This window comes from Lygodium microphyllum, chromosome 8, assembly GCF_053477565.2.
Source record: "Lygodium microphyllum isolate KBCC chromosome 8, Lygodium_microphyllum_v1.1.10, whole genome shotgun sequence".
Lineage (NCBI taxonomy): Eukaryota > Viridiplantae > Streptophyta > Polypodiopsida > Schizaeales > Lygodiaceae > Lygodium > Lygodium microphyllum.
Genome location: NC_141142.1, coordinates 18730283 through 18750240, shown reverse-complemented (window position 1 = coordinate 18750240; position 19958 = coordinate 18730283). Strand labels below are relative to the sequence as shown.

Below are 19958 nucleotides of genomic sequence, written 5' to 3'. Positions count from 1 at the left end.
GAGATAATCCATCTAGCATCTGCGTATGCTATAAGAGCATCAAGTTGCCAAAGTTCACATGCCCCATCCTAGCAGGCCATAACTTTGCTTGTATCATACCAGGAGTAAGAGTGGATGTCAAATACGCTGACTGATCAATTGAGAGAGCATCCAACTCGTATGACCCATGACATAAAGTGCCTGTCAAGACCAAATTCATGTGTTCTTTGTCTCTCACTATGCATCGGTCATCATCAAATGTGACCTGTAATTCACAACGTGCCAAAGAAGAGATAGAGAGCAAATTCTTCTTTATGCCTGGCACAAATAAAGCATCATGTAGGCGGAGAATAGAGCCATCAATGAGTGTGAGCACAATCTCCCGAGTACCTCTAACAGGGTATGATGCATTGTTGGCACACTGTACAGACTTGCCAACTGGAGCTGCATAAACAAATGCAAATAAATCTTTGCGATATGTAATATATCTAGAAGCACCACTGTCAAAAAACCAAGTGCCTGCATCCTCAGTAGAGTTGAATGCTCGATCTGCCCAAGAGGTGTCATAATTGCATGTGTAAAAACAATAGTCCCTATTTGCAACAAAGGACGCAGACTCAATAGTAGTGGAAGGAGTATTAAAAACAGACATTCCTGATTCCTTTTTCTTCTCTTTGGCAATGCGCTTTCTGCACACTCAGTGATGTAGTGGCTTGGCTTCTTGCAATAATGGCATTTGTTCTTTTTGGCTTGCGTGCCCCCTTGTTTTTTGTTTGCCTGTGATGTGCCAGAAGTCCTAGAACTCTGTAGAGCATTCTTCACTTGGCTGTGTTTGCCCTTCTATCTAGCCATAAAAGCCTGCTCAGAGGCTATAGCATCCACACCACTATTCTTCCGTGTTTGCTCCTCCCCTAGAAGCAAATTGACTAATTGAAGAAAAGTGATTGGCTGTATGGAAATCCTCATGGTGAGGTTTAAGGCCGTATGAAAAGCCAAGTACAAAGGAGATAATGAGTTCAAAGTGGTAGATATTGTTAAGAAGAGTGCTAGGGTTTGCACTGAGGACACACAGAGTGTACGACCACGACAGAAACACAAAGACATAGACACAGAACAGCAGAGGGCAAAACTCAAACCTTAAACGCAAAACTCAAAACTCAAACACAAAAACTCAAACACAAACAGAAGAAGGGAGAGAGAGAACACAACTCTGAAGTGAATGAATGCTGTAAATGAATATAAGAGTGTATAGTGTGCTCAAGGGCAGAGCAATGTTGGAGTGTGATGTCCACCGAAGACGGATCCCAAGTCTGTGGCCACCAGTTAGAGTGTAGGAGTGCTGAATAGTGAATGGCAGCAGGCTGGTCACCAAAACATAGCAGTCTGGAGGCTGGAAACTGGTAAACGCAGCAGTGTACCGCCGATCGGGGGCTGGAAACTATGCACAGTCTGTTGTAAACAGCAGGCTGAAACAGTGTCTGAGAGTGTTAGGGCCTGCAATGCTGAAAACACAGGCTGGCTGACCCTGGAGATGATGGACAGTAGGCTGAACAGCAGTCTGGGACAGTTTGGAGCAGTCACCAGCAGCTGAGAGCTGTCGCCTATAGCAATGGACAGGCTGAAGATGATGTGGCTGCAGTCAATGATGGCTGGACAGTAGATGGAGGCGGGCTGCAGGCTGGAAACTGGGCGCCAACAACAGTAGAGGGTGTGTGGGCTGGTGTAACCTGCAAAACAAGGATGATTGCTGAATGGGGGCAGCCTACCTATTTATAGATGTGGAAGGGCGACCCAAAAATTAGGGTTTCCACTAAACTTTCTCGAACCGCTCCCCGTTTTAGGGTTTTACTCTAAAAGAGCATTTTCAATGTGTTTTGGGGTTGTTTAAGAGGCTAATCAGCAAGTAATGCATATTTTAGCTCAACAGATATCATTTGTGCATCTGAATAGTACTCATCAGCATTCATGAGTTGCTCTCGCAAGTCGCGAATTTTATTCAAGTGATCCTGTATAGAATCATCTTCATCGATTTTCAATGTCTCTAGCTCTTTCTTTAAGAAAGAGATGCGAGTCTTATTCTTGCCTGCAAACATCCGCTCCAAAGTTAGCCAAGCTTCTCGTGAAGAAGCTGCTGAACGAATATGGGGGATGATTGACCGCTGAATTGCCAATGCAATCAGCAACAAATCCTGTGCATCTTGTGTATCCCATGCTTTTTGAGCTGTTGTTCTTTGGGAAAGTGGTTGAAGTGGAGCAGGCTGAGGTACCCGTGGTGCACATTCTCCTGGAGGAGTAGGTGGAGCTACAATTCTAGGTCGAGCTTCTTCTCTACTGACATAATTCCAAAGATTTTTAGCCACAAGTACATTCTTCATCATGAAGGACCAAAGTGAATAGTTATTTCTATCCAATCTGTCCTCCTTGGATACATAGGTGAAAACATGTCCTCCTTGATTTGCCATGATTTTCAATTACCAAAAAATGCAAAAGAGCAATGTTGAAGCAAGACTACACTGGAAATCTAAAAATTTTCAGAAATTGCAGGAAATAACTTTCTGCAGTTAGTGTACAGAGATGCACTCTGTCAAAACTGTCTGTTATGCACGCAGTCCAATGTGCAATCAGTGTTCAATAACATTGTATTAGCAAAATCCCCAAAATTTCTTGCCTCAGATTTGTTAAAACAGTCTGTCAGTGAGTGTGACTGCAATGCGTATGCCAATGTTCCCAGAAAACATAAAAAGCCCAAATTTTTTTGATGAATGTGTCCCAAAATTGCATTTAATGTGTTCCAAACAAGTTTCTTGAATTCTATGTTTGTGCCATGAGAGCCCTCTCTTCCAGAAATTAATTCTGGTATAAAAAAGGTAAAAAATTTTAAAAGATTACATTTGAAATGACGAATTGTTGCGGACCACCCCTCTGACCTGATGTGTGTTGCTGACAGGTGGCTTTGGGGCCAGACGGTGGCGGTGGAAAGGGCAGACGCTATCACAGGCAGTTTTAGAGAAGCGGACGGCCAGCGGCAGTTTACGAGTGCAGCAACTGGCATGTGGCAGAAAGGATAAGTTTGATGAGACGTCTAGCAGAGAGACGTAGGCGGGTTGACTGGCGGCGCTTCAGACTAACGTGGCGAAGGGAGTGTCGCAGCAGGACTGGTGGCGGGGCACTATAGGTGACAAGTACGATGGCCAGAGGGTAGGCAGGGCAGTGGTGCTGGGCAAGGAGCTCCTGGAGACGGGCAGCACTGGTGTTGGCGACCACGGAAAGGGTAAGAGCTACTGCATAGACTGAATGGAGCCAAGGCAAAGTTCGATTGAGCAAGAAGCTCTCGGAGGCTGAGCAGAGTTGGGCAGAACCTACGCTGAGCAAAGCAGAGCCAATACTGTGATACCAAATGTGAGGGAGGACAGGATCGAAGCTTAGCACAGAAAACTAGTAGATAGTAGAGTGAAGCACGACACCCGATACGATAGATTGAAAGAGGGTAAACTGAAAGTACAAGGTACAACCCTTAAATCTTAGGGTTGTAGGGGGTGTTCACACCCGAACACGGTAAGTGCCCTTAAGTGTGTGTCATAAGCACATACAAAATAATACCATAAGTCTGGGGAAAAAACCTCTCTTATCGAGAGTAAAAAGTGCCCTAGTGTCCTATTGATCACCGACACTCCTATGCGAGGTTAGGCGTAAGTGAGGCGTGAGTGAAATACCCAACACCCCCTACAACCCTAAGGTTTAAGGGTTGTATCTTGTACTTTCAGTTTACACTCTTTTAGTCAATTACATTGGATGTCATGCTTCACTCTCTACTGTCTACTGGTTTTCTGTGCTGAGCTTCTATCCTGTCCTCTCTCACATTTGGTATTAGAGCATTGGCTCTGCTCAGCTTTGCTCAGGTTCTGCCCAGCTCCGCTCAGCCTCCGGGAGCATCTTGCTCAGTTCAACTTTTCCTTGGCTCTGTTCAGTCCTTGTGGCAGCTCCTGCCCTTTCCCTGCCTGCCAGCACCAGTGCTGTCCGTCTCCAGCAGCTCCTCGCTCAGCGCCACTGCCCTATGGCCATCGTACCTGTCACTTGCAGTGCCATGCCACCAGTCATGCTGCGATATTTCCTTCCCCACGTCAGTCTGAAGTGCTGCCAGTCAACTCGTCTGACACATGCCTGACGTCTCTCCCCCAGATGTCCCGTCAAACTCGTCCTTTCTGCCACACGCCAGTTACTGCACCCGTAAACTGCTGTCAGCCGTCCGTTTCTCTGAAATCGCCTGCAACAGTGACCCCTTTCCACTGCCACCGTCTGGCCCCGAGGCCGCCCGTAAGCACCACACGTTAGGTCAGAGGGGTGGTCAGCGACAGCTCGTCATTTCAAAGGTAATTTTTAAAATTTTTTTACCTTTTTTATACCAGAATTAATTTCTGGAAGAGGGGGTTCCTAGCAGTAGACACGAATTCAGGAAACGTGTCTGGGACACATTGAATGCAATTTCTGGACACATTCATTAAATTTTTTTGGGGCTTTTATATTTTTTGGGAACATTGGCATATGCAATACAGTTACAGTCATTGAAAGACTGTTTTGACAAATCCGAGGCAAGAAATCTTGGGGATTTTGCTGGTATAGTGTTGCTGAAAACTGATTGCACGTTGGACTGCGTGCATAACAGATAGTTTTGACAAAGTGCATCTCTGTACACTAATTGCAGAAAGTTATTTCCGGTAATTTTTGGAAATTTCAGATTTCCAGTGTAGTCCTGCTTCGACATTGCTCTTTTGCATTTTTTGGTAATTGAAAATCATGGCAAATCAGGGAGGATATGTTTTCACCTATGTATCCAAGGAGGACAGATTTGATGGAAATAACTATTCACTTTGGTCCTCCATGATGAAGAATGTACTTGTGGCTAAAAATCTTTGGGATTATGTCAATGGAGAAGAAGCTTGACCTGGAGTTGTGGCTCCACCTTCTCCTCTAGGAGGACGTGCACCACGAGCACCTCAGCCTACTCCACTTCAGCCACTTCCCCAAAGAACAACAGCTCAAAAAGCATAGGATACACAGGATGCACAGGCTTTGTCGTTGATTGCATAGGCAGTTCAGCGGCCAATCATACCCCACATTTGTTCAGCAGCTTCTTCATGAGAAGCTTGGCTAACTTTGGAGTAGATATTTGCAGGCAAGAATGAGACTCGCATCTCTTTCTTAAAGAAAGAGCTAGAGACATTGAAAATGGATGAAGGTGATTCTATTCAGGAACACTTGAAAAAAATTCAGGACTTGCGAGAGCAACACATGAATGTTGACGAGTACTATTCGGATGCACAGATGATATCTACCACTTTGAACTCATTGCCTCCTTCGTAGTTGGCTTTTCATATGGCCTTAAACCTCACCATGAGGATTGCCGTGCAGCCAATCACTTTTCTTCAATTAGTCAGTTTGCTTCTAGAGGAGGAGCAAACAAGGAGAAATAGTGGCGTGGATGCTATAGCCTCTGAGCAGGCTTGTATGGCTAAACAGAAGGGCAAAGGCAGCCAAGTGAAGAATGCTCCGTAGAGTTCTGGGACTTCTGGCACATCACAAGCAAACAAAAAACAAGAGGGTACGCAAGCCAAAAATGGCAAATGCCATTATTGCAAGAAGCCAAGCCACTACATCACCGAGTGTAGAAATAGCATTGCCAAAGAGAAAAAAAAGGAGTCAGGAATGTCTGTTTCTGATGCTCCTTCCACTGCTACTGAGTCCGCGTCCTTTGTTGCAGACAAGGACTATTGTTTTTACACATGCAGTTATGATGCCTCTTGGGCAAATCGAGCATTCAGCTCTACTGAGGATTTAGGCACTTGGTTTTTTGATAGTGGTGCTTCTAGGCATATTACATCTCGCATATATTTATTTGCTTCTGTTAGTGCAGCTCCAGTTGGCAAGTCTGTACAGTGTGCCAACAATGCATCATACCCTATTCGAGGTATTGGGGAGATTGTGCTCACAGCCATTGATGGCTCTATTCTCTGCCCACAGGATGCTTTTTTTGTGCCAGGCATAAAGAAGAATTTGCTCTCTATTTCTTCTTTAGCACATTGTGGATTGCAGGTAACATTTGATGATGACAGATGCATGGTGAGAGACAAAGAACACATGACTTTGGTCTTGATAGGCACTTTATGACATGGATTATACGAGTTGGATGCTCTTTTAGTTGATCAGTAGCGTATTTGACATCCACTCTTACTCCTGCTATGATACAGGCACAGTTATGGCATGCTAGGATGGGGCATGTGAACTTTGGCAGCTTGATGCTCTTATAGCGTATATAGATTCTAGATGGCTTACCTCTGTTGGAGAGATCTCTTGAGCACTTGTGCGAAGGATGTATTTTGGAAAAAATGCATTGTTTTTAGTTTCCCTGTGATCTTGCTTTTAGAGCAACAACCAGGTTGCAGTTAGTGCATTTAGATGTATGTGGGCCTATGCAGACAAAGTCATTGGGAGGATGTTACTATTTTGTGACTTTTATTGATGACTTTACTCGATTCTGCTGGGTCTACTCTTTGGTCAAAAAGTCAGAAGTGTATGATGCATTCTTGGCTTTCATTGCACTTGTTGAAAACCAGTCTGGTTGTAAAATTAAGATTCTCCATTCGGACCGGGGGGGGAATATATGTCCTCTATGCTGAATTCTTTTTTGAAGCAAAAGGGCATTGTCCATCAGTACACTACTGCTTATACTCCACAGCAAAATGGGGTTGCAGAGAGAGAATCAGTCACCCATGGAGATGGCCAGATGTATGCTGAAGGCAAAGAGCTTGCCTCAGTTTTTGGATGGAAACCGTCATGTGTGCTTGCCATAGATACCCCACTAAAGCTTTGAAGAAAAATACGCCTTTTGAGGCTTGAAACGGCCAGAAACCTTCTATTGGACACTTTCATACATTTGGGTGCCTTGCATATGCACATATTCCAAAGGTACTCAGGAAAAAGTTGGATAACAAGGCTATTAAATGCATTTTTATGGGATATAGCAGTGAGAGCAAAGGCTATAGACTCTATGATCCGATTTCTAAAAAGGTGTTTGTCAGTAGGGATGTACTATTTGATGAAAAATCAGAATTGTCCCTGGCTGGTTTAGACACACAGGCTGCCCGTGATATATTTGAAGGGCTGCTGCCCATTACATTTGGTGATTCAGCTAGAGTTTCAGGAAGTGAATTCAATGTTCAGCCAGCTGCTCCTTTGGAAAATGCAGAAAATCAGCCATTGGCTGATCTGCAAAGTGCTGAAACTGAAATTCAGCAAGAGCTTATACACAGTCAGGAGGCAAGACAAATGCCTAGATGGTATTTATAGACTATGAAAGATAGTCATTTGAATGCACCCATGGCTGGTTGTACTAGAAGACAAGCTCGTATGCATGATACTGCACATACCATGGAGTTCGTTATGGCAGCAAGCACCCTTGATGATGAGCTTGAATGTTTTGAGGATGCACAACAGAGTGTGCATTGGATGGCAGCAATGAAAGCTGAATTGGATTCTATCACTAAGAATCAAACATGGGATTTGGTGTCTTTGCCATTTGGGAAGAAAGCCATTGGAACAAAATGGGTCTACAAGCTGAAACGGAATGCAGATGGATCCATTGATAAATACAAGGCAAGGCTTGTAGCTAAAGGCTATGCACAGAAAAAATGCATTGACTATGAGGAGACATTTGCTTCTACTTCCCATATGATGACCATCAGGTCTGTGGTTGCTTTGGCTGCTCATTATGGATGGATTGTGCAGTAGTTGGATATTAAAATTGCATTTTTACATGGGGAACTTCATGAGGAAGTATATGTACAGCAGCCCCTTGGTTTTGTAGTTGAGGGCTTAGAACACTTGGTCTGCAAGCTGAAAAAAGCTTTGTATGGTTTGAAACAAGCTCCTAGAGCTTGGTATGCAAAGATAGATGCTTTCTTGCTTAGCCAAGGGTTCATAAACAGGTCATCTTAGTCCTCAGTCTACCCTTTACGTATGTAAAGAGGGGGGATCCATGCTGATCATTTGTCTTGATGTTGATGATCTCTTGCTTACAGGGACACATGCTGATCATATTTCAGCATTTAAACAAAATTTGCAGCAAAATTTTGACATGTTAGACTTGGGGTCTTTGCATTATTAATTGGGCATTCAGTTCATACATGATGCTAGATGTATTGGGTTATCACAGTCAAGATACATTGGTAAACTTCTTGAGAAGTTTGGCTTATAGGATTGCAAGACAGTTTGTACACCAATGGAACCTAAACTTAAACTGTCATTACATGATGACAGCAATTTGTTTGATATACACATATATGCTCCAGCAGTTGGATGCCTTGCTTACTTATGCAACACTAGGCCAGACATACAGTTTGCAGTTTCAGCCCTGAGAAGATATATGCATCAGCCACGCATGTCACATTGGCAAGCTATTAAGTGTGTCTTCCGTTACTTTCAGGGTACTAGATCTCTTGGATTGCTTTATGCCAAGGGGGGACCATTGCAGTTACATGCTTATAGATTCTGATTGGGCTGGTGATTATGATTCACGTCACTCCACTAGTGGCAATTGTTTCTTTCTTGGCTCGTCTTGCATATCTTGGCTTAGCAAGAAACAGTCCACTGTTGCCACATCGTCATGTGAAGCGGAATACAAGGCAGCTTTTACTACCACAGTTGAATGCGTATGCATGAGATGCTTGCTAGCTGATCTAGATGTATCTGTTACAGAGCCTACTCCTTTATTCACTGACAATCAGAGTGCCATTGCAGTGGCATGGAACCCAGTGTTTCATGCACTCACGAAACACATTGAGATACATTATCACTTTGTCAAAGAGAGGCTACATGCATGTGATATCAGCCTTGTCTATTGTCCTACCACTAGTAATGTACCAGACATCTTCAACAAAGATCTTCCTCGTGAAAAATTTGAAGCATTTCGCCATGCTTTAAATTTAATCTCCTTTGGTGGCAGATGATCCTTGTACTCTTGATCACTCCACTCCAGGGGGGTTTGTTGGGTATTTTACTCATGTCTTACTTACACCTACGCTCACATAAGAGTGTCAGTGATTAGTAGGACATTGGGGCACTTTTTACTCTCGGTAGGAGAGGTTTTTCCTCCAGACTTATGGTATATTTTGTACTTTCCGTTCACACTCTTTCAGTCAATTACAGTGGGTGTCTTGCTTCACTCTCTACTGTCTATTGGTTTTCTGTGCTGAGCTTCGATCTTGTTCTCTCTCACATCGCTATAAAGAAAACCGGTCGCCCCAACCGACAAAGCTGCTGAATAGATAACAAGTTCACTCCAAGCTGAGAGACATGATATACATTGTCCAGCATAGCCAGATCCGGACCCTTGTTAGTGGCAAAACTGACACAACCTTGGGCCTAAATCTTGACCAAGGAGTTGTTTCCTACGCGGACCCGCCCGGTTGTAGGGGGTCGGATACGAAAGTTGTCCTCTATAGGAGTCATGTGATATGTAGCTCCATTGTCCACAATCCAAACAGGAGCTGAAGTGCTCGGCTATGTCGAGTGGGCCTATGCAGTAACCTCGTCGGGAGGCAACTCATAGATATGGACAAGACTCACATCTGATGGCCCTATGGAGATGATGTGGACCACTGTAGACCAGTTAGACAAGCCCTTTGGAGTTGAGAACGTTGTCGATTGAGATGGCTGTGTGGTGGCAGTGTGAGTCTGACCTTTAAATTCCCCTTGCCATCACCTTGCCTCCCTTGCTAGAGGTTGCCCGACTGAGGGGCCGGGTTCTGAGACTTAGGTTTTGGTGTTGTGCCTCTTGCGTTTGATTGACACTTGCCATCAAAATGGCCAGTCTTTTGACAATGTTGACAATACCTATTCTTTTTAGGTACATTCTGCCACCTAGGTTTGAGGGATTGGGATGTTCTTTATGAGTCCCTGGATTGATTTTGCTTTTGAGTTTGATTTTGATTTTGAGTGGAGGCTTGGTTTTGTTTGCCCTTCCCTTGTTGCCCTTTTTGAGAATGAGCAACAAGAGTCCTCTCTGAAGAGGAATTCATATGAAACTGATCGAACAACCATGCGTAACGCAATAGTTGACACTCAAATTCATAGGATGTAGGCATGGTAGGTTTTGAAACTATGCCTTCCACAAAATTGAAGTATTTCTTGGGGAGTTTGTTTAGGAACAATGTGACCTAATTGTTAGAGGACTTAGGAGTCCCGTAGTGGAGAATTCAATGAGGAGATGCCGATACTTAGCCAACTTAACTTTCAAGTCATCCCAGTCAGTGATTTGGAAAAGCTGAAGCTCATGATCAAGATTAATACGATGGGTCCTATCCCGAGCTGCATAGCGGTCAGTCAAGTGTGCCCATCGCTCTGACGCTAAGTCAAAATGTTGAAGTTGAGAATAAAACGTAGGCAGTAAGCCTTGCATCAGCTCGACAATAGTGGAGGCATTTCTAGCCTTCCATGAGCGGACAACCTCGTATGAACCAAATGCTACATCGGGTTGGGGTTCCAACCCCTGCACAAGATCCCATAGGTTCTGGGAGTCAAGGACATGTGTCATCAAGTTCGACCAAGTAGTAAAGTTTGACCCGTTAAAACGAGTCTTGTCATTAAATGTATGCTTGGCAGAAGATGAGCTAGAACCATGAGCTGTCAAGTAGGTGGGGTAAGATGGATGTGGGGGATAAGATTGTGGAGGGTAAGATAGTGGAGGTGGATGTGTCTGATACAAAGAAGGAGGGGGAAAGATGGGTAGGTAGAAGTAGGCTGTGAGTGTCCAATGAGTGCCGATTGAGGCGGAGGCATTGAAACATGAATATTTCCATAAGGTGTTGGTGTAGGTGGAGGCATTGGGATACGGAAGCCTTGTCCAAAGTGAGGCTGGGGCACGGAAGTATGACCAAAAGGTCCACTGGATAATGCCATGGAGGCAAACTGTGGAGTCAACTGATCCACACTTGGGAGAGATTGGGGGGGATACCCAGGCTGCAATGGTCCCAAAAGTGTATTGGAAGTAGGTGGAATACCACTCGATAGAGGTAAGGATGAGGTCCTAAAGGATATGCCTATGTTTCCATAACCCCCCGGTGTGATGTGCGTTGCGACATAAGGTGTCTGAAATGGAAAAGTGAATGGTGTGAATGGAAGTGGAGAAGCAGGGGATGAATGTGGTGGGATGGGTTGGTTTTGAAGATGAGGTGTATGAGGTGCATATGCATTTTGTTCATTTTTATCATTGAATGATTGGAAATGAAAATGTGAAGATGATGATGCACCATGCAATGAAGAAAAAGGAACACCAAATTCATTCTGATTTTGTAAAGTAGACGGAAAAGAAGGAAGGTTAGAAGAAAAGGTACCTGGCTTTTTCTTATAGTCCCCACGATGTATGTTAACATACAGGAATTGGTCCTTAAGAGGACCTTTTCCATAGTCAACAGATTGTACTCTTTTTTCCACATGATCTCTACAAGAATATTGCAAAGCAGAAGAAAAAGAAGGCACAAAAGATGAATCTAACGTACCTTGCACCGGAGTGGATGGAAGTGGATGAAATAAAGGAACATACTCCGGGTCTTGTTTTCCAACAGGGGGGACCCATCCTTGATGGAAGTCTCAACAACCTTGCAACATCATCAGACTTACATGCAAAATCTGAAGAGAGAAATTCATGCATACCTTCATTTAAGAGATTTTCTTGAAGGACAATCCTTCGGTCGATCTCCTTTATCTTCTTTCGTCGATAAGCTATGATCAGTTTGTATTCTTCAGAGGTAATCTTGGCTAGCTTTTCTTCCATGTAATCAGAAGTGCCTTCCACCATGTCGGAACTTTGTGGAGCAAGCTGATTGGCCCACTCTCGCTCGGTTCTCGGCATAGTTGATTCTGTAGATTGAATCGGTGGTGTTGTGTTCAAAGTCATTTGAATCTACTGTTATTCTTGCTTCTTGTGTAGAGCTTTCAGATCAAAGGCCTAGGTTTCTTAGAGAGTACCAGGCTCTGATACCATGTAAGGAAATACCCTGACACAGAAACATAAATAGAAAGTGTATGACAAAGCACAGACTGACAAAAGAAAACAATTAGGGTTAGGGTAACTAAGAGACAATGAACATAGTAAATAAATGAAGTGATATAACTATTGAATAATACAATGCTCATGCAACAAACACACTATGCAGTGAATGAATACTGAACCTCGAACTCTTGTATCTCAAGGATCAAGGTAGGGGTAATGAGCTGGAGCGTGTATTGTACTCCGAACGGATCTCGAATCGCAGCAAGGAAGTCTCCAAGTGTCAAACACCAGCAAACATAGCTGTGTAGCTGGATGTGATGCAGGCAGGGAGTATAGAGAGAGAGCGTACAGTAAACGCAAATACTTGAGTGTGTGGATGTCAGGTGAGGAGAGAGAAATAAACTGAAATGCAGCCTCCTGATGTTGGACGACAATGTACACATGCTCTGGAGGAGAGAGAAGGTCAGGGCAGGAGCTCTAGACTCAAAACACAGCCTCCTTAGTGATGAAGAATACCAAGCGACAGAGGAAAACATCAGATGATGATGATGATGCAGTCGCCAGGTAGTGGAGAACCTCCAGGAGCAGTCGCCAACACTAGAATGAGATCGCCAAGCTGCAAGTGCACTGTGGAAGGTGGATCTGCAAGGCGATGGCTGAATAGGGCAGATCAGCAAGAAGAAGGCTGCAAAACAGGCACCAACATGTGATAGACAATGTGGGACAACCTTGGTTGAGATGTCCTCCGTGAATGGGGTGTGGGCAGCAAAGCTCTAGCACCTGCAATCTGCAAAAACGAGATTAGGGAGGAAGAGTGGAGGGTTGGTTGCCTATTTATAGAAAATTAGGGTTCTAGATCCTCTCCCACTTACTCTCGATTTGCTCCCCATTTTAGGGTTTTGGCTAAAATAAGCCTAAAATAAGCATGTTTTGGGGTTGTTTAAGTGGCTAAGTTCATTTCTTAGTACAACAAGATCCACTAGAGAGAGATCTCCAGTGTTATATGCACGAGTTAGAGTTGTAGGAGTGTTGATGAAGGCTGGAAACTGGTCAGCAGAGGCTATAGACAGCCAGGCGACAATCGAGGAGGTGTCAAATGATGGAGGCGGCTTACTGGACAGCAAAATGCATCTGCACGAGGTGTTGGAGAGGAGCATGAACTTGTTGACCAGTAGTAGTAGGTGTAAACACAAACTGGAAAGGCATCAGAGAGAGGAAATCAATTGGTGATGTCAACAAAACTACAAATGCAGGCGGCAGCAGTAGACCAGTCGCTAGGGGGGTTGGAAGATGTCAAGCTATAGTTGGCACGGGATAGATAACAAGAAGACCAATTGCTAGGGGGGTTGGAAGATGTCAAGCTCTAGTCGGCACGGGATAGACAACAAGAAGAAGGTGGTTGATGGCTGAAATCTGCACAATAGAGTGAGAAACCTGCATACAAGGATGGGACTGAATGGTGGGCAGCCAGTCTATTTAGAGATTTAGATGGACCTCCCAAATTAGGGTTTTGCATGTGGCACACAAAAACTCTCTACAATTGCTCCCCATTAAATGACACTTTTGGTAATTTACCTGTTTTGGGACTTTTTTAAAGAGAGAAGTAGTATGGAATGAATTTTTAGCTCAATACCCCGCTCTCATGCCCAAAATTGAAACTAGAAAGGGACTGTAAGAAAAGCTTAGACCCATGTTTACCCCAAGGCATCCCACTCCAAATCAGTTAGGGCATTAGACAAAGGGTGCACATCGGTTGCCACTGGCCTACCAAGGCTATAGAGGTGATGCCTATCTTACCAAGGGAATCAAGTGATTCCCCCATAGAGGCCAAGGCATGGAACAAAGGGTGCTCGTTGGCTGCCCAGTGGCCGACTAGGACCTGCAACGGCAGATGGAACCACATTGAACCTTTTTCTTTTTTGCGTGGGAAGAAAATATGGTTTGCATCCTTTCAAGTAATTGAGCCCCATGGCGAGAATGAAAAAGTAAAGTTAAGTCCAATATATCACAAAATAAACAAGATATCCCAACCACTCAAGGTTGTCGATGACGAGGGGAAGGGTGACAAAGTGTGGTGAGATGGTGAAGAACCGCCAGCGGAGACAACTTAGAATCCACCTAGGTGTGCATTGCACAATGAGATGCATAGAGTAGTGTGCTACATGATGAGAATGTACATACAGTCTTTGGTGGAGTGATTTTTCTTGCCATAGTAGATGCGCCTCCATCATGTGGGAAAGAAGACATAGTATGAAACTTGTAGTGGGAGGGTGGAAGGGAGAAGAAGATAATGGTATCTACTGGATGACATAGTTGAATGAAGAAGGATTTGGAATTTGAGAGTGTTGCAGCTTCATGCAACCTTTATTTGCCTTCATGAAGTTACAAGGATTATGATCTTTAGCTCTTAAAAGCAGTGGTAGGATTTGTGGGGATGAACATAAGAGTGTGTATGGCAAACACTGAGATATAGAACTTCAAAACACAAAGAATGAATGAAATGATGAATATGTACAATGATGACACAATGGAGCCTTCGGGTTCCGTGTCTTTGGGACTGATACTTAGGTGAGCAGAGTAGTTGTTGACACCTGTCAAGACTCGGAGATGAGTGCACTTTCTTGACAGACCAGGTGGTAGTACTTGTAAAGGGATCCAATTGTGAAGGGAGCAAAAGGTAGTCCCTTGAGCAAAGGAGTTGATGATGAAGATGAGAGCTTCTCCAGAATGGAGATGGTGGCAGTGCAAGGATGTTCAGCAGCATAAAACGCAGATCTGGTAGTAGCAAAGATGATGTTAACCCCTAGCAAAAGCATGCAGAGGGAAGATACAGGAGTGGTCAAGGCTACTTCCCTATGCTTTGTGGACTAATTGAACTACTCAGACTGCTACTACAGAATATATACCTGCAGAGTTGATATATGGACAAAAGCCTATCATACTGATACAGGAAGTTGCAGCTATATGGAATGTACTACCTTAGGAATAGCACCTTAGGAAGAAGGAATGAGCAGAGAAGAGCTTCTTGCCCGATAGATTTGACAGTTGGAGAGAATGTGTGAGAATATAGAGCTTGCAATGATGAGGCTGAAGAAAGCCAAGTTTAAGAATAAAGATAGGTTTGATAAAAAGCATAGACTTCATCTGAGGGCTGTGGAAGTAGGAGATTGGATGCTCCTATATGATAACGGCCTGGATAATCAGCATAGCACTATCAAAAAGGTCATGCAGGTATAGTAGACGGCACAAGGCTTGAACAGAGTTGGCAGCGGCTGGGCGAACAGCAGAGTAATATCCCCATCTAGAAAATCCCAAGGTAGCAGCAGGTGTACAGCTCCAAACAGCCCAAAGCAATGCTGGTGATGGAGACAACTACCGGACAATGATCGTGGATGCTGGGTGGCATAGCAGCTGAAATGCAGGGATGAAGAGCAGTAATCGGGTTGCACACTGCTGCAAAAATGTCGCCAGGGTGGTGGATTGATTGTCAGGCTGGTAAACTGGTCATCAGGACGCTGGATTGGCAGTTGAGACAATAGTGGGTAATCTGATCTGAAGAGGAATGAGTAAGAGAGATTTGAGGGAGGGGAGAATGCTACAACATGCCCTATTTATAGAGAATTTTGGAGCATTTGTCCTACCATGCAAAAAAAGTCCCAATAAATACAAATAAAACCTTTTTGGGGCTGTTAATGGAGACTGAAATTAGGAATTAATGCATTACAATCAAATATTAGTGAATTTGATGACTTTGGTTGCTCAACAGGACTTAAGTGAATCCCTTGTCGTTTGTCATAGGGGGTGGGCTTTGGTTGCTAAGAAGTTTGCTATCTATCATGATGAGCCTTCTGCTGGGTGGCCTTACATCCAAACTGCCAGCAATCAGTGGTCTGGTGGCTGGAGTCATGACATCTAAGCCTTCGAATTGGCTCAGCAGTGATGATAATTGGCAGAACTATAGTAGTGTCACTTGCTACAATCTGGAAATCCAGCAGCATCCTCTAGGTGATTTTAACCCTGTCACCCTAACCTTTGGCATCCTTGCACCGGTCATGGCATCTACAAAGGTAGCTGGAAGCATATTGCCAAACGTGTGCCCACAGTCCAGTAGCAGGTGGCAAAATTCTATTGTTTAAGTCCAAGGAAAAGAAGGGCCATAGTGTATTATGGAAACTCATAGCTGTGACAAAAACTTGGTGTAATGAAGCCGCTATACCAAGGCACCATCTAGATGACCTTGGTCCTGAAGAATACTGGGGAGTCATTGACTAAATCCTGAGCAGCGTCTGGTGTTGAAAGAGAAATCTTGAAAATGCCTGCCCTGCCCCATAAGAATGGCCTCAGCTATTTGTTAGGTAGTGATGAGGAGGGTGGGATGAAGCCAATGGAGCTGTCCACATGAGGTGGAGTGTATACTACAACCTGTCCAAATAGAGTACTCTCGGCACTCACACTGACACCAAAAGGATGATATGTAAGGTAGTTGGCTGGGGTGTAGTGGTAGGTTGCTCTGATGCTAGGCCAGAGGTTTCCATCGCTTGAAAGGGGCAGACTGTTCTTGATTTTGTGCAAATGAGGCGAAAAGTATGTAGTGCTTATGCCTACTATAAAGGGTTCACCTTCTTTGCAACATCATTCTCAGTTTGCTTTAGGTACAGGTACACAATGTTTTATGAATGAATCATGCGAAAATTTATTTAAACAGATGCAGGCACATATACACAGGTCAATTTTCTTTTAGAGACAGTATAGGTGCCATATATATCTCCACTTTCTTTTTTATTTTGTGCCCAGTAATGTTGATGGTATGGAGCTCTGCAGTGTGGGGAACAGCCAATCACTTAAATGTTCGAAACTAGTGGAGGCCTTCAATTTAAAAGTATGTGTTTTCTCAGCTGGCAACCAGAAATACATTGATAGATAAATTCATAAACACTGATATAGTGAACAGTGTACAATAAATTATTAAGGCTTAACTAAGAAGCCTTTCACAAGTCTCTTGATACACTGATGATGATTGTCAATAAACTGAAAGAAGACAACAAATCCATCATCCAAAGAGTTGCTTTCTAACCCTCTGTCAATTATGATTAGAAATGACATTATCAAAGTTAGCACTGTTCTTTTGTGCATGATTTCTCTTGGTTTGTTTGTTTTTGTCCTTCTTTTTTCCCTTTTCATGGGGGTGGGGTTTCACAATTGGATCCTTGGAAAACTTGATCTTTTGTAGGGAGCAATTGAATATGTCACTGGACACATCGAAGCAGCAAAACTAGCTCTAAAGGACATGCCCCCAAGAATTGAGGAAGAACTTGATTTGGTATGCATATTACATTAATAAGCCAGCATGTGCATGCATGTCTGAGCATGGTGTGGGTGAGTGTCTGCTTTGAAACCATGGTGTATTAGTGATGGATAGACACCGGTTAATGAATTGTAGGAACAAGTCTTAAAAAAAATCTCATCTATTGTGGAGTGCTGCAGCTTCTAGGCTACAGTAATACAGATGCTATCATTGTGCTATCATTGGCAGATAGGGATCAACACGGAGGAGCAATTGGTTTGTTTGGACAACCTGTAGTAACAAGTACAAACTAAGTGGGCATCCACTGATGCACCCCATTTGAGCTAAAAAGCATAGTTCCAATTACCTTGCCATTGTCATCATACAAATAAAGGCTAGATTTTCTTCTGTGTGTATGACAATTTGTAAAATCTTATGCTGATCAGAGTTTGTTCTAGCAGAACCAACACTACAGAGTCCAAATTGTGACGGAAAATCTAGGATTTCAACCTCAAGTGAACCTGCATACCTTAACAAAGATCGTCCATCTTCCATGGACAAGGAAAGCTTCCTTCACACACCTCTTCATCCACCAGTGGTGCAAATTCTTGTTCTTCCCAATCTACCAGAGGCTCAGAAGTTGGATGGCACCAACTATTGTTTCTAGAACCTGAATTCTAAAGCCATCCTTGACCAAGTCAATCTTCCAACCTATGCTATCCATGGCACAGCATGCCCCTACTTCCAGATCACCAGGGCCACAGATCAGTTTATGAGGTTCTGTATGTTCCTGATTTGGGGTTTGGTCTCTCTTCTGCCTATGCTATTGCTCAATCAGGCACTATGATCATCTTCACTGGAAAAGATGTGACAGTTGAGGATAGACTACTGGAGCGTCTCTATTGATAGGGTGTACAAGAGGCTGGTTTGTAAAAGCTTACAGCCCTAGCAGTAAATAGATTCTTGGAGAAAGGCCTTCTATGGCATGCCTGATCTGGCCACTTGCACTACGTTTTGTAACAGATTATTAACAAGGGAGTTATTGTGCACTCACTTGTGACATTGTGCATGATACTGTACAGAATAAATAACTCCTTGCTAGAAGTAGGAGACACAATATGCTTCCATTTGAAATACTTATTAGGGTTCACTCTGAGGATTCCTGCACTCATCAAATGTAGTTTTTGGAGTCACCTCTACATGTAAGACAAAAAGTCAATTACACCATTGTACTGTTGTCACACAAGCATGTCTCTAGTTAGCTTATCCTTTTTCATTCCTTGATAACTTCACTCCTTACTCTGATCCTGACTGACAGAATAAGTCCTGGACATAGGTACTTCAGTCTGGAACTGTAGTAAGAGTAGCTGCATCTGAGGGGAAGAAGACCTTTGCTAGAGGAACAAACGCATTAGAAGCTATATACCCTGCCTTTAGAGGATATGATAGTTTGACATGTGAAGGCACTTATTGTCGCCCTCAGTGAAATGCCGCATATCACAAGTTTCTACGTAAGTAGTCTTAACTGTTTGTTGTTAAGTTGTCTAAAATTGTTTGGTATGAATTCGCATTAGGAGGATGGACCATCCCTCTATCAGGTTTCATATAGGTTCTATCTGTAATAAATCAATTGTAGAGAACCACAATTATTGCTTCAGGTACTGCCGTAATGTTCCTTTGGTGTAACTGTGATTTTGATCATTTTGAACTGAAAGGTAAAAGCTGATTAACTGCTTTGAGAACTTGCTTTTATAAATCTCTTTGAAGTATTCCCTTTTGCCCACAAACTTGCTTTTGCAAATTTCATCAGATTGTCAGTCTTTTAGTATTTTCTGCTTGTGACTCAATCTGGTGCTTGTTCTTATAAATACAACAACAGGTCACACTTCACAATCAGGCTTTGTTTAACATAGATGCAGATCCTTCAGGTGGATTTCGCAAATTAAACTTCCTTTTACAGGTTGGATGTGCTGCAATGCTTGTCATACATTATCATAGTCCACTCGTTCACAAGCTAACTGAAATTTTCACATGCAGAATCCACCCTTTCCACCAGAAACATATACAAATCTGTTGTTGCTATATTGCAAACCTTCAAATGGATACTTTGAACTTGCAGCTCTTCTTATGAAAGAGAATCCAGAACTAACAGGCAAATGCATTTCTCAGGTGAAATAACCAGGGTTTTAGTTTCCTTCAACAAAATCCAAGTCTACAAGATAGATGTTTGCAGATTGAAGTGACTTGTTCTAGCTAGTAGACTTCAACTTGTAGAAGCAAGAAAGGAAAAAGACATTCTTTTGATGAAACCTGTGTAAAAACAGGAGTTGCACGACTTTTTGGATGCAATTATTTCAAGCTGTAATTCTGTGGTGGTACAGTCCTGATCTGAGCGAATATCTTTCTTTTCTATTGTTGCATTTTTTATAAATGCTATTGTGCCTTAACTGACTCATGTTGCCCCTGTTTGGCGTATTTCTGATTCAGTATGTGTATTTATTTCCTACTGTGGTACATTAACGAAGAACTGAAATGATTGCATGTGAGATCTATAAAGAAAAAATGGCTTGAAGTTCTGTATCAAAGAACTGATTTTGAAAGGGTTTCTCGATCCTTTTTTAATGTGCTGACATGTTATAAAACTCGAGA

The 19958-nt window shown here is 43.2% G+C and overlaps 1 protein-coding gene across 3 annotated transcripts in view; it reads left to right on the top strand.

The window, feature by feature from the left end:
• The window catches only part of LOC148032030 (uncharacterized), a 52351-nt gene that overhangs the window by 18843 nt on the left and 13550 nt on the right, over positions 1 to 19958 (top strand). For 2 of the 3 annotated variants that reach the window (XM_087684025.1, XM_087684023.1), the window contains exons 10-14: positions 16820 to 16904; positions 17256 to 17345; positions 19189 to 19269; positions 19347 to 19478; positions 19634 to 19684. In XM_087684025.1, the coding sequence (XP_087540151.1) occupies positions 16820 to 16904; positions 17256 to 17345; positions 19189 to 19269; positions 19347 to 19478; positions 19634 to 19684 (439 nt within the window). The remainder of the gene's footprint in view (positions 1 to 16819; positions 16905 to 17255; positions 17346 to 19188; positions 19270 to 19346; positions 19479 to 19633; positions 19685 to 19958) is intronic. The other variant, XM_087684024.1, reaches the window with a different exon arrangement.